This window comes from Gymnoscopelus braueri (assembly GCF_963280865.1).
Source record: "Gymnoscopelus braueri genome assembly, chromosome: 10".
NCBI lineage: Eukaryota > Metazoa > Chordata > Actinopteri > Myctophiformes > Myctophidae > Gymnoscopelus > Gymnoscopelus braueri.
Genome location: NC_137611.1, coordinates 17,400,549 through 17,413,997, shown reverse-complemented (window position 1 = coordinate 17,413,997; position 13,449 = coordinate 17,400,549). Strand labels below are relative to the sequence as shown.

Below are 13,449 nucleotides of genomic sequence, written 5' to 3'. Positions count from 1 at the left end.
ACCAGAAATTTTATTTTCTGTTTATTAAAGAGCTGGAGAGACGGGGAGACTCCTGTTACCGAACAAACACTCTATAGCAATGATTACTATCAGAATATAGTGCTTTAACCTTTAAAAAAAATACTTTTTGTTTTAACCCAAAAATATCACTTACCCTACCTTTTAATGGATATATCCTGCACATGTTTTGTTAAGCAACGAATTGTAAAACAGCCTTTTAAATATTTTAGTGCAGGAATTTGTAATCGTGACAGCTCTAGCCTTGCGTAGCCAGACAATATCACACGACACACTGCGTGGATATTAGTCTGGTCCCTATCAACGATTTTTCCCAAGGGGCGTTTACAAAAAGATCCAAACGGACTCTATTGGTTAGACCTAAACCAATCAGAGCAGTGCTTCCTTGTACGAACCAATCAGAGCAGTGCTTCCTTGTACGTCATTGCTCCAAATAAGGTGATAAGCCCGCCCACATTTGGATACCGGGCCCTGATTGGTCCCTCACGACTTCGGAGGGAGAGAAATGAAATCTCTATTGAGGGGGGCCAGACCTAATCTGCCGAGGGCTAAAGTGCGATGCAATTTTGCAAAGGCAGATTCGTCTGGAACCAGGCTATGACAGCTCTGCATGTAGGCGTTAGGATGTGACTGTGTATGCTGTGCTGTCCAACCATTGTTTTCCTCTCCTCTCTTTCCAGGGAAGGTGACTGGTGGGAGGCTCGCTCCATCAACACAGGACAGAAGGGCTACATCCCCAGTAACTATGTGGCCCCTGCCGATTCCATACAGGCCGAAGAGTAAGACCTCGTTCCCTTTCTCCATTCATAAAATTATCTATATATTTTTTTGGTCGATTAGTTCGATTAACTGTTGTACCACCTACTATCCATCTCTCTCGGCCTCTTTTTAAGTCACCCTCCCTCGCTGTCTCTCGCTGTCACACTCACTCTGTATTTCTCTAGCTGTTTCGCTGCTTGCCCATCCCCCTTCTTCCTTTTCCTCATCCCAGTACAGTCCCTTATTATTGAATCACCCAGCTCTGTTGGCTCGCCTCTAATTGAGATGGCATGATGGAGGCCGGGCGGTCACACATTGTGACTAACCTGCCACGCTCACACATGACGGGGTAGAACACGAGACAATCGAGCGCTGTGTTGTTAGATACGGCTGAGGGCATTCCCATGCCTGCCCACCCAGCATGGCAGGGTGGTAGTGGACTGTGGTGTTTTGGGGATTATAGCCTTATTTCTCATTGACTGGCCTTTGTTTCTCTCTCTCTCCACAATGCCTGATGTTTTACCTACAAAAATATATGTAATTTTGGTCTTGGCCTGCAGTGTGACCTTGACTTTTAAACGTTTGTTTTGATCCAAAATCCTACTGATCTTTCCCACCAAGCCGTTCCGTTTTGACATTGATTGTGACCTTGACCTTTTTTAACTCAAAATGTAATCATCTCTCCAGGTCAGCATATTGATCATTCCCACCAACAGTTGTGAATATCTGCTCATTGGTTCTCAAATAATTTGGTTCACAGACAGGACTGATTATAATTCCCTGCCACACATTGCTGCAGGCAGAATAATAACAACAGATTGAATGACTTGTAAAGAGAGACATTTCTTACAGTGTAGGCTTTGCTGTTTGAGATCTTATGTAATAGCAATGCACTATTTATGAAGCTCAGTGGTGGAAAGTAACTAAGTACATTTACTCAAGTAGTACTGTACTTAAGGGAGTGGGTGTGGCTGAATTGGTAGAGAGGTTCTCCTCTGTGGGCAGCACTCGCCTGGGTGTAGCTGAAAGGGTTACCCCACAGGATGAAAAAAGTTGACATACATTAATTTCACAAATTGTGAAATAAAGAGTACTTTTACTTTGGTAGTGTAAGTATATTTTAATGCCAATACTTTTGTACTTTTATTCAAGTAAAAAACGTTTTGAATATAGAACATACTTGTAGCAGTCTCTTTGTATATAGTGGTATTGCTACTTTTACTTAAGTAAAATGTCTGAGTACTTCTCCCACCACTGATGAAGCTGAAAACTAATGTAATGTGATCAAAGCTCACTGCCTAGATAAATCTGTCTGCCGTTTGTTTTGAACAGTAGCTAATGGCTAAGTGTTATGTAGTCTACTTGATTCAAATCTCGCTTTAATTAAATATTTATCTTTGCATTTGCCCTAGTCAAATTACCTCATCTAACTGGTCTCTTTACTGTGTTTTCCCTTCTTTTGACAGATGGTACTTTGGTAAAATGGGCCGCAAAGATGCTGAGCGTCTTCTGTTGGTTCCAGGAAACCAGCGAGGTACTTTCTTGGCACGAGAGAGTGAGACCACAAAAGGTATTCTTTACACAACAAGACCATAGTGAAGCATCATGATACACAATAGAATTGAGCATTGTTAATGTCATTGTAACTGATGGCCATGGGGGCAGGTCTATTGTAATGGGATTAACGCATGGAACCACCTCAAGCAAATTCGTACCACAATATTTTTTATTCATATTATCCACTTTCAACCTGTCATCCCTATTTTGGGTGTTACAAATTTAAAAAAATCTTCACACACAGATAAAAGGGTAAATAGTTGATTTAGAAGCTTACAACACAGTGTGTTGTGAGCTTGTAGATCTGCTATTTTCACAATTTTTGAAACACCATCATATGACAAACTGTAAAATAGGGCTCCCTGCCCTTTCCCTGCCACTTTTGTGACAACCTGTGAGGGAAAACCTTATTTTAGAGAAATGACGTACCACCTAATCTGATTTCGTCTTTATTTTGTTTTCATGAAGGTGCCTACTCTCTCTCTATCCGGGACTGGGACGAGATGAAGGGAGACAACGTGAAGCATTACAAGATCCGTAAATTGGACAACGGTGGCTATTACATCACCACACGAGCCCAGTTTGAGGCTCTACAGAAGTTGGTGAAACATTACACAGGTATGTACATACAGTGTAACCCAGTTACGTGATACTCCGCAACCTTACGCTTAGTACAATTGCCGTTTACAACTGAACAGACATTCTGCCTTTCAGTGAACTTGTCAATTGTAGCTTATTATTACTTGAGTGCACCAAAACAGACATGTGTATTGTGCACTAATGGATTGTTTGATAACGGCAGACGTCTGGAATTTGCCCGCGACGATGTTGTTTAATGTTTAATGTTTGTAACTTTAGCTTCATTTTACATTTCACTGTGTTGTTGCATGCTGCCTGTGTTTTACACAGTTCAGCAGTGTAATGCTCAATGTGAAATAAATAAATAAATGAAAATGCATTATTCAACTGCAAATCTGCCACCACTGAATATTTAATGTTATTCACAAAACCTCTTTTTTTATGCTGGATTTACTTAGTTTAGTCTTTGTGACCCCCCCCCCCCCCCAAAAAAATAAAATAAGCTGCACCATGTGGGATTAAGAAGAAATGCAGAGAAATGAAGCGGTTTTATAAAAAAGGATTTATAAGCCTGTCGTAATGTCTAGGATGTAACTTAGTAGGCAGTTGTACAGGAAAACAAAGCCCATTGTTACAGAAAAGCCACAAGTCTTATTGCTGTACACACAACGTCTATTGCCATGTCTCTGTGAGAACATAGTTCCTTCCACCAACTACAGTATGGGCTTAATAAACAACTGGGTGTTTGTCAAATTGACTCATCACATAAACATCATTTGAGGTTTCGAGTTGGCGTGGCCTTGTTTTGATTCTCTGCAAATTCATTTTGTCCTTCCCTCTGGTGTTAATATGTTTGTAAAGTGTACGTCACTGAAGAGGTCATTACAAATATCGTCGCTGTCTGGTAGAAACCATATATCCGGTGCTATGTAGGAGCTGTAGCGTTTCTTTTGAGCGGTATTTCCGTTTGGACAAACACTGTAATGACAGCAGAGCTACGAGAGGTGTTTAAAATGAACGTTACCACAGTAGTGTGACTTTAATTGTTGTATGCTGTTGTTCTATAGCATGTTGAACTCTTTTGACACTATACAGGACGTTTTGGGGGTTGCCTCTGCTTCTGTGGAAACGGACGACAGCTCTCTGTTGTGAGAACTTGATGTGCTAGTGTCCTACAGTGATTGTATCAAGCTAGTTTTTGACTGGTTTGATGTATATTAGACCACGTTAAGCCTACAGTGTGAATTAAAAGGCTGATGGTAAATTATGTAGACAGACGGTGACATACAGAGTGGTTAATTTTGTCCTTGTATGACGTATGTACTACTAGAACATTCAGATGGACTGTGCTACCGGCTGACCACCGTTTGCCCGACGGTTAAGCCTCAGACCCAGGGCCTGGCTAAGGATGCCTGGGAGATTCCACGGGACTCGCTTCGCCTGGAGCTCAGACTGGGCCAGGGCTGCTTCGGAGAGGTCTGGATGGGTAAGCTACTACAATGCCACATCTCATACAGTCCATATACACGATGTACTCGGCCCAAAAGTGACTGGCGTGACGTGCTACGAGAAAAGTTGAGCTGGCTTCACCTTTTCTCAGCGCTCCAGTGGTGTGACAATGTCTGGTGTGAATGCAAGAGAGTGACACGTTTCCCACAATTCGAGCGACAGGATTCTTTTTACCCCATCTAGTGTGAATGAACCTTAAAAGGAGATTAACACACACACACACACACACACACACACACACACACACACACACACACACACACACACACACACACACACACACACACACACACACACACACACACACACACACGGCTGCAATAGTTAATCTAACTAATCGATTGAATTGATTGTTTAAAAAATCCAAAATCCACATGATAGAATAAACAATTTTCTAAGTTACATGAGTGCATATGATGTGTGGTATGAAATGTAACATTATCATACACAATTATTGTTTAGTTGACAACTGCCTTCTATACTTCCATATGTTAAAGGGCTTCTTTAGAAAGTAAATGTTTCAGTTGCTCGTCACTTAAGCTTCACGCATAATGGGGGAGGGACAGTCCACTATTAAACATATTTAATAGTACTAAAACATACTATTTTACTATTAATTATTGATAGGCTTGAGTAATTGTGATATCTCTAGGCCTGTCACAATTATTGCATAATTGCCTGATCGCAATTGTTTTAGATAATAACAATTATTTTAGCCCTGGACACACACACACACACACACACACACACACACACACACACACACACACACACACACACACACACACACACACACACACAGCTCAGTAATCACTGGTTACTTAACCACCTGCCTGTGATGCGAGGGCCGTGGTGAACACGTCACCTTCTTTCTTCACTAACTCTTTCATTAAGCCTGGTCTCCAGGCAAGCCCCAACCTGCCAGACCCTACTATGAAATCCCAGGAATTCCTTTTTTTCCCTCTCTACTTGTTTCCATGTGTTAAGGATTCAAAAAATGTCTCCTTCAACCAACCTCTCTTCTGGTTTTGGTGATTTATATATTTTATTGCTGTGTATATAGTGATATGTATTCGTCTATTTGTATGTCTGTACTCGATGCCCTATCCTGTAGTTATTAATTCATAGATGTCTTGGTCCATCGTGCATATAATTTCCCCTAAGCCGTGGTCAAATTGATTCCTGCTTTCTCAAAGATTCTTCTGCTTCTTGAAAATAACATTCTCTCGACTTTTCTTGCCAAGCCATAATGTTGGATCGCATCATCGTTGCCCTACTTTGTCCTTCAGTTCGTGTGTGTGTGTCTGATTGTGTGTGTGATTTCTTCAGCATGATTCATTCATGAAGGTCAGCCTCATGACGGAAGCGACAGATCTGCTGCTTCAGCTCTTTATGTGTAAGCAGGGCGTGAATAAGTGGCTCTGAACCAGGAAGTGACTGATTGTTTAGCCAGCATACAGTTATGAGTACAAAAAGCTGTCGTGTCCTTTCTCTCCTGAACAATCACTAAATGAGAGTTACCGTACTTTATTTCCCAGTCATGCTAAAGTGTCTCAGAAATGTGACAAAACCGTGTTTATCTTTTGTCCCAGGCATTGTGGCTTTGGACTTTGTACTACTTGCTATTGTTTGCTTTTGAGGCTGGCAAGCTAGACATTTACAGAAAGTGTATTGTTCTATATGGATAAGAGCCGCTGGTCAGTGTGTAAATTGTCAGATAAGTTGCACTACAAATGCAAAAAGCAACTATTTTGTGGGTTTTGAATGTCAACGGTCATGGCTAGGGTATGGATTTTTATATGATGAACTGTACTATCCATTTGCATAACTCTTTTCGTAGTTTTCTCCCACAAACTAACAAATGTACAGTTACATACCACTGTGCATACTCAGTGGTATGTAACCCCCCCCACCACCACCGTTTTCCCAACCTCACTCCAGAACCCCACCACAACTGCACCACAACCACAACACTTGACAATACATATTTCTTGATATTATCATTATTGAAGGCAAAGCACCAACCTCACTTCCTCACAAATTCCTGTGCAAATATACCACATACGTACCAGGCAATAAAATAATTTCCCCTAATTTCAGCTGTTTGTCAAGCTATCTATATTATTTTGTAATGTAATATGCAAAACCATTTGTTCATGTTTCTTTTATTCAGGCACATGGAATGGCACCACCAAGGTGGCGATTAAGACCCTGAAGCCAGGCACCATGTCCCCAGAGGCCTTCCTCCAGGAGGCTCAGATCATGAAGAAACTCCGACACGACAAACTGGTGCCTCTTTATGCTGTCGTGTCTGAGGAACCCATCTATATAGTCACGGAGTATATGGGTAAAGGTAAGGACAGCTCTGAGTCACAGACACGCACAGACCATCTACTATATACTGTAGTCACGGAGTTTATGGGTAAACATAAGGACAGGTCTTAGTCACAGACACGCAACAGACACAAATAGCTTTTAACCCATTACGTAGTAGTAGTTTAAGATTTTTAAAAAATGTACAAAATTAGCAGATGTACAAGCTCGCTTGTATATCTTCTATTATTGAATAGCCAATGCAAAAATCTAAAATGACACAGATGCTTTCCCCGTCTTAATGGGTTAATGGGGTTAAACCAGTATGTTATTCCAGTCTTGTACATGTAAATGAACCTGAACCTTCGGGCACCGGCCTATCCAGGGACCACACAAATTAGGGACCACGCAACTCAGGAACGATGCAAGTTGAGAATGCATGCCCCACCCGTTTATGTAATACCTGTTCCGTTGTCAGAGTACTCGCTGTACCTGTTGTTGGAGTAGCCAGTGTGGTACCCGTTACCACAGTACTAATAACATTAGATATTACAAACAATGGGTGATTTAATAAACAAGGCACCGGCCTACTGGAGAACGATCCAACTTGGAAACGATGCAAGTTGGGAATGCTTGCTCCACCTGTTTATGCAATACTCCTTGTCAAGTTGTACTACGAACCTAGATTAATTCATAACCATGCTTGATGGTTAACTGACATGGATCTGAATGCGTTCACAGGAAGTTTACTGGACTTCCTGAAGGAGGGAGATGGAAAATACCTAAAGCTGCCCCAGCTGGTGGACATGGCAGCACAGGTAGGATAACTTTGCACCGTCCCCTATGTCTCAGTGGAATACTAAATACAGCTGGCACAGCCCTGCCTCTGCACCTGGCACAGCTGCTCTGTTAACTGCCTGTGTGCATGTGAGTGAGAAAGATGGAGAGAAGGAAAGAAGCAGAGAACAAGTGAAGGAGAGCAGAAAAGAGAGACCTAATGATGGCGGGCAAGGAAAATATGAGAGAAAGTGAAATAGTTAAAGACCAAAATTAACGGCAGGGAGAGAGAGGACAGAAGGAGAGAAAATAATTATCATGCGAAAGAGGCCTGCACCAGCAGAGGCTGTGTGTGGGCGATTTGTTTATTTATTTTCCAGGTGTGTGTGCATGTCTGTGTTTGTATATGTGCATGTGCGCACGTTTGCATAGGTGTGTATGACAGGAATTTAATCAGCCGTGCCAGGTTCCAGTGTGTGGAATATTCAGTTGGTTCTCCATCTGGCTGCCATGTTTATTTAATATCCAGTCTTGCATAATCTGTACCTAACACGGCCCGCCCACCCACCCACACCCCCTCTCCCCCTCTTTTCACTGTTGGTCCTCATGCTCCACCACTCATCTGCCTGAAGCACTTCAAGCACTACTCCTCAGGGGCCACTTAGGCTTGGCGGGTCGACCGCGAACTCTGTGATCTGCGCTTAATACGCCCCTCCATAGAAGTGTCAGGGAATTAGAAGACAGAAGGCTCAGGGTGCCTTTCAGAGAGTTGGTAGACAGCTGTGATGCTGCAAATATAGATTTCATTTAAAGATGAGTGCAGTTGCTTTCATTGTCGTAGCACGGGATGTCAGCTCCCTTCACCTGAATTATACCCCTTTTTTTCTCAGTCAGTGAGCATCTTTAGCATTTGCCAGGCCATTACTGTAAATACGATTTTTTTCTCAATGCACTACCTGGTTTAATAAAGGTTACAATTAGGTTTGGCATGTAGGATCATTTGGATGATGAGGTATTCATTGAGTAGCAGGAGATATTTACTATGTGAATGTCAGTCTAGGTTTCCTTTGTCAGCGGTTGTCAACTCGTGACACTGATACACATCTGAATTGCCCTGATGTAGTGGAACCCTCCCAATCCCTGCTCAACCACAATCCCTGCTCAACCATTTGTCGCATTCCTAAGCCAATAATTTCATTACTGTTACATTATGAATCAAATCTTAGTGTTTAGCCATTTATTTGGGGGCCCACTTGCAATATCCTCATCGCCCACCAGTGGGCCCCGTGCCCACAGGTTGCCCATCACTGATCTACCCCTAGATTGCCACAATCCAAAACGGGTTTAATCCAATCAGACCCCTCTGCCCTCTGACCCCACTTGTAACCCTCTGATGTTTGTTGTTTGTTTAACCGTGCCTCCGTGTCTGTCCCAGATTGCAGATGGCATGGCCTTCATAGAGAGGATGAATTACATCCACAGGGATTTGAGAGCTGCCAACATCCTGGTTGCCGACAACCTGGTGTGTAAGATCGCCGACTTTGGCCTGGCCCGGCTGATCGAGGATAACGAGTACACTGCTAGACAAGGTCAGTCTGTGCTCTCTCTCTCTATCTCACTCACTCACTCACTCACTCACTCACTCACATACAGAGAGTTGTGCTTTTATTACTTGGGCTGTAAGGATGTCTGTTGACTGTTTATTTCCTCCATCTATTAACTGGAACATTTACACGCGCGCACACACACACACACACACACACACACACACACACACACACACACACACACACACACACACACACACACACACACACACACACACACACACACACACACACACACACACACACACACCTCTATTGACATGTAATGGTGATTTTCTGAAATTGATCCATGACCTTTAACTTCTTTCTGGCATTTCCATGTAAATTTGTTAACACAGAGCAGAGACCCCCTCCTCAATTACCTTTGCCTTGCTTTTCCAGGTGCCAAGTTCCCCATCAAATGGACGGCCCCTGAAGCTGCTCTATATGGACGCTTCACTATTAAGTCAGATGTCTGGTCATTTGGAATACTACTGACTGAACTGGTGACCAAGGGCAGAGTGCCCTACCCTGGTAAGAGGAAAAAATGGGAAATACATTCTGAATATGGAGAAAACATGGGTTGTGAGTTTCCATGGATGTTTCTCGCTTCTTAGGAGTTCGAGTTCCTGATCATATTTGTGAATCTTGCTTTGAAAGAGCCTGAAGGGTTATTTCAGATGAGCACAAGATATCTTCGTGCAGAAAGTAACATTGTTGTACAGAATTTTTCCTTGCATAGTTTTAGCCAAGCTATTTTGAGCAGGAATCAAGATGTAAAATGATAACTTGCGTTTTATCACACTTCGTTGAGAATAGAACCCTGCAAGGCACATGTGAGTCAACACTGATGGCCAATGGCTTATGGCATGGGAAAGTACCACTCTCCCTCCCATATGTGATTTGGTCATGGCAAGTCCAGGTCACTCATGGCCTGTCGGCTATGTCTGTCACCTCACCACTGACACCTGCTGCCCAAGAATGTCAATGCAGCGAGTCTGCTAGCAAGGGCCATATCAAGTGACTAGCACTGATTACAGGGTGTGCCATATGTCAGTCCTAACAGTTAGCACTTGTACTGTACCACCTGGCTCCCTGTGGCCTGCTTGGTTCTCAGCATGCACCCTTCAGTCTAATTAATGCACCCTGAAGCTGACTGATTGAACCTCCTCTCTCAGTGTGGGTTGGGCATGGCAGGAGCATATGCAGGCTCCTGCTGTGCCATTAGCCTTTTCGGGAGTTGATTTCATCATGTAAAACCTTTTTATAGTGCAAGAAAAAAGGGAAACGACATGCACATCCCCAACCCAAACTTGGGCAGGTGCTGAGCGACGAACGGTAAGCAGAGAAAAATGAATAAACGCTCGCACACTGAGGGCTCCAATGCGACAGATGCTTTATTGCACCACAAAAAAAGCTGTGACGTTTTGAGCTCAAAGTTCTTCCTCAGACCTTTTATAGTGCAAAAGAAATGGGAAGGGAGTGCACTTGAGGCATTTGCAAGGCATCCTAATAGGAACTCCGACCATCTGTGTGCTATTTTAGCCCATTTAGATAGATGGATAGATATATTATGGGAAGCGAGATATTCACTACTTGTTACACATAAACCATGCCAACACCTCGGCATCCGACATACCGATAACCCTATCTCAGACTTGGCCGCTAAGCAGTTGCTCCAGTGTCCAGAACCCTCTCCTCTTTCAGAGAGTGTGAGGGAACCTGATCCCCGCTGTGTGTGTGAGAGAGAAATGATGGGGGGGCGGAAGGGGTTTACAGGGGAAAGGATGTGGCTATGTCCATTCCACTGTGTGTCAGAACCTCTTTTAGCTACAGCCCAGCTCCCCAGGGGGCCATGTCTGCTGTGTGTCATTGGGTTCAAGATTGCCGTCTTCCTGTTCTGGAGGCGTACACTGTGCTCTTGTACACTAGCAGGTCTGAAGAGGATCTATTAGAGTAGACGGTGAAGTCATAATGGAGTTTGATAGTGATGTGTATGGTAACATGAAAAGGATATCTTATTACGGCGCTCTAGGGGCCAAGCTCTCTGTGTGTGTGTGTGTGTGTGTGTGTGTGTGTGTGTGTGTGTGTGTGTGTGTGTGTGTGTGTGTGTGTGTGTGTGTGTGTGTGTGTGTGTGTGTGTGTGTGTGTGTGTGTGTGTGTGTGTGTGTGTGTGTGTGTGTGTGTGTGTGTGTGTGTGTGTGTGTGTGTGTCCAGGGCTAAACTTACAAACCACTGGACCCATCAGTGCTGAATTTCTTGTCCAAATTAGACTGAAGAAACTGCAAATAATAGCCCCAGCGTTTAGTAGTGGGTGGTATTTCAAATATTTAACTAATGGAAATCAGTGGTGGTCAGATTCGGCTGAAACCTTGAGATCACTGATGTCTGCATTATGACTTATAATGTCAGATATGTAGCACAGAAGACCCAATGACTGAAGTCATAGACCGGCTACATGACGTCCAAAATCCACATTGAAGCCATTTAGTTATTAGACGCCGGCTTGTTTTTAAATGTCCTTGCCTTCAATGCCTTGTGTTTGGTATCCAGCGCCTGGTCAGGATTTTGAATGTATGCTGTATGCTGATGGTCATTGTGTGATCTTTGCTAATCTTCCGCTGTCTCTTCCAGGCATGGTGAACCGGGAGGTGCTGGAGCAGGTGGAGCGAGGCTATCGAATGCCGTGTCCCCAGGGCTGCCCCGAGTCCCTCCATGAGATGATGAGGGTGTGCTGGAAGAAGGAGGCGGACGAAAGGCCCACCTTTGAGTACCTCCAGTCCTTCCTGGAAGATTACTTCACTGCGACGGAGCCACAGTATCAGCCGGGGGACAACCTGTAGCGTGGTGGATACGTCACAGTAAACTCTTACCTAACCATACACAGGCACGTCAGCAGAGATCTAGGTTTGGGACAATAAGAGCTATAGAACCAGACCACTCTAATGGCCAAACCCCCCTGTTGAACTGTGGATCAAGCCATTTTAGTGCTAGAATACTACAAATATTAGTCGCCAAATCACTTCAATCACCCCCTCTCTCCCCCCCCCCACACACACACACACACACACACACACACACACACACACACACACACACACACACACACACACACACACACACACACACACACACACACACACACACACACACACACACATATATAAAAGGTGGGTAATGTTGTGTTTGCTGATGTAGAAATGGTTCCCTTCCTGTTTGGTGTCCCTGTGTCTACATGGGAAAGTGAGCCAGTCAGCATTCAAGGATACAGAGTGGTACTAGTAGAGTAAGGTCTTAGAACCCTGCGAAAGTTTATAGACTTACCTGAACACTGTGATTAATTCAAGGAGGAGATTCTCTAAGGGTGAAACCCAAGTCTGTGGCTCATTTGCCACTGCACAGATTTTGTTTCTTTCCCTCACTTTTTTTTCAAAATCAAACATTTTCCTCCTTAACCTTCTTTTTTTTGTCTTTTCATTTTATAACATCCCACTTCTAAAATATTTTGAAAACAATTTTGAACAAAATATTTTGTATTGTACAGGATTTGGTTTGGTTTGTGGTATTTAGAATGATAGTTTTTTTTTTAAAGTGACCAATAACTGTGTCTGAAAAGTATGTGCCACGACTGTAAAGCTTGATGGAGAGGGTTCTGGTAGAGAAAGAGAAATTGAACAGGATGTATACTATAGTATGTATTTGAGAATGTACCAAGTGAGAGATAAAGTAGCAAAGCATATAAGGTATGTAAGAGGAAATTTATTTTTGAGCACGTATGGTCAGTCTGACAAAAGTGAGTAACGTAAGTGATTTGTACGTATCTTTTAATGATGACTTGAATGGCAAATCATGTGCTTTTGTTATGCTTTTTTATTGTTCATTTTACATGTGGGGTTTTAAGTTGTGAACTTGAAATCAGAAGAGGCATTTTTGATTATTTTTTAGGGCAAAGAAAAAGAAATTCTGTAACATTTTATAAATGTTTTTAAACAGAGACATTTGAGCTGTGAAAATTTCAAGTGACGAGATTACATTCATCAATGTCTGAAATTTGCATTTTGTCTTTTGTTCAGTGTAGAGTTTTTTTGTGGAATATAGCTCCATCTTTGTTGCACACATCTGCTTAATTTAACTTTGCACCAACCAGGGATCAGATAGTTTGCCTTTGATAAATGGTCCTGAGAAATGTAAGTTTTTCCTTTTTTTGGGGGGGGTGGGAGATTGCACCCCTGCTCTTTTCTTAATGGCATTCATCATACCATTGCCTAGCTGGACCACAAACTAGTTCATATCCACATTAACCCTGGGCATTTCATAATGTGAATATATTTCTAAAATTGTCAAATAGTTC

The 13,449-nt window shown here is 42.8% G+C and overlaps 1 protein-coding gene across 1 annotated transcript in view; it reads left to right on the top strand.

Annotated features, from left to right (window-relative positions):
- The window catches only part of yes1 (YES proto-oncogene 1, Src family tyrosine kinase), a 29,965-nt gene extending 16,877 nt beyond the window's left edge, over positions 1–13,088 (top strand). Inside the window, exons 4-12 of the mRNA XM_080439742.1 lie at positions 699–797; positions 2,244–2,347; positions 2,803–2,952; positions 4,244–4,399; positions 6,596–6,775; positions 7,477–7,553; positions 8,948–9,101; positions 9,501–9,632; positions 11,733–13,088. Coding sequence (XP_080295868.1) covers positions 699–797; positions 2,244–2,347; positions 2,803–2,952; positions 4,244–4,399; positions 6,596–6,775; positions 7,477–7,553; positions 8,948–9,101; positions 9,501–9,632; positions 11,733–11,941 — 1,261 coding nt within the window. The 3' untranslated portion in view covers positions 11,942–13,088. The remainder of the gene's footprint in view (positions 1–698; positions 798–2,243; positions 2,348–2,802; positions 2,953–4,243; positions 4,400–6,595; positions 6,776–7,476; positions 7,554–8,947; positions 9,102–9,500; positions 9,633–11,732) is intronic.
- Positions 13,089–13,449: the final 361 nt, after the last annotated feature.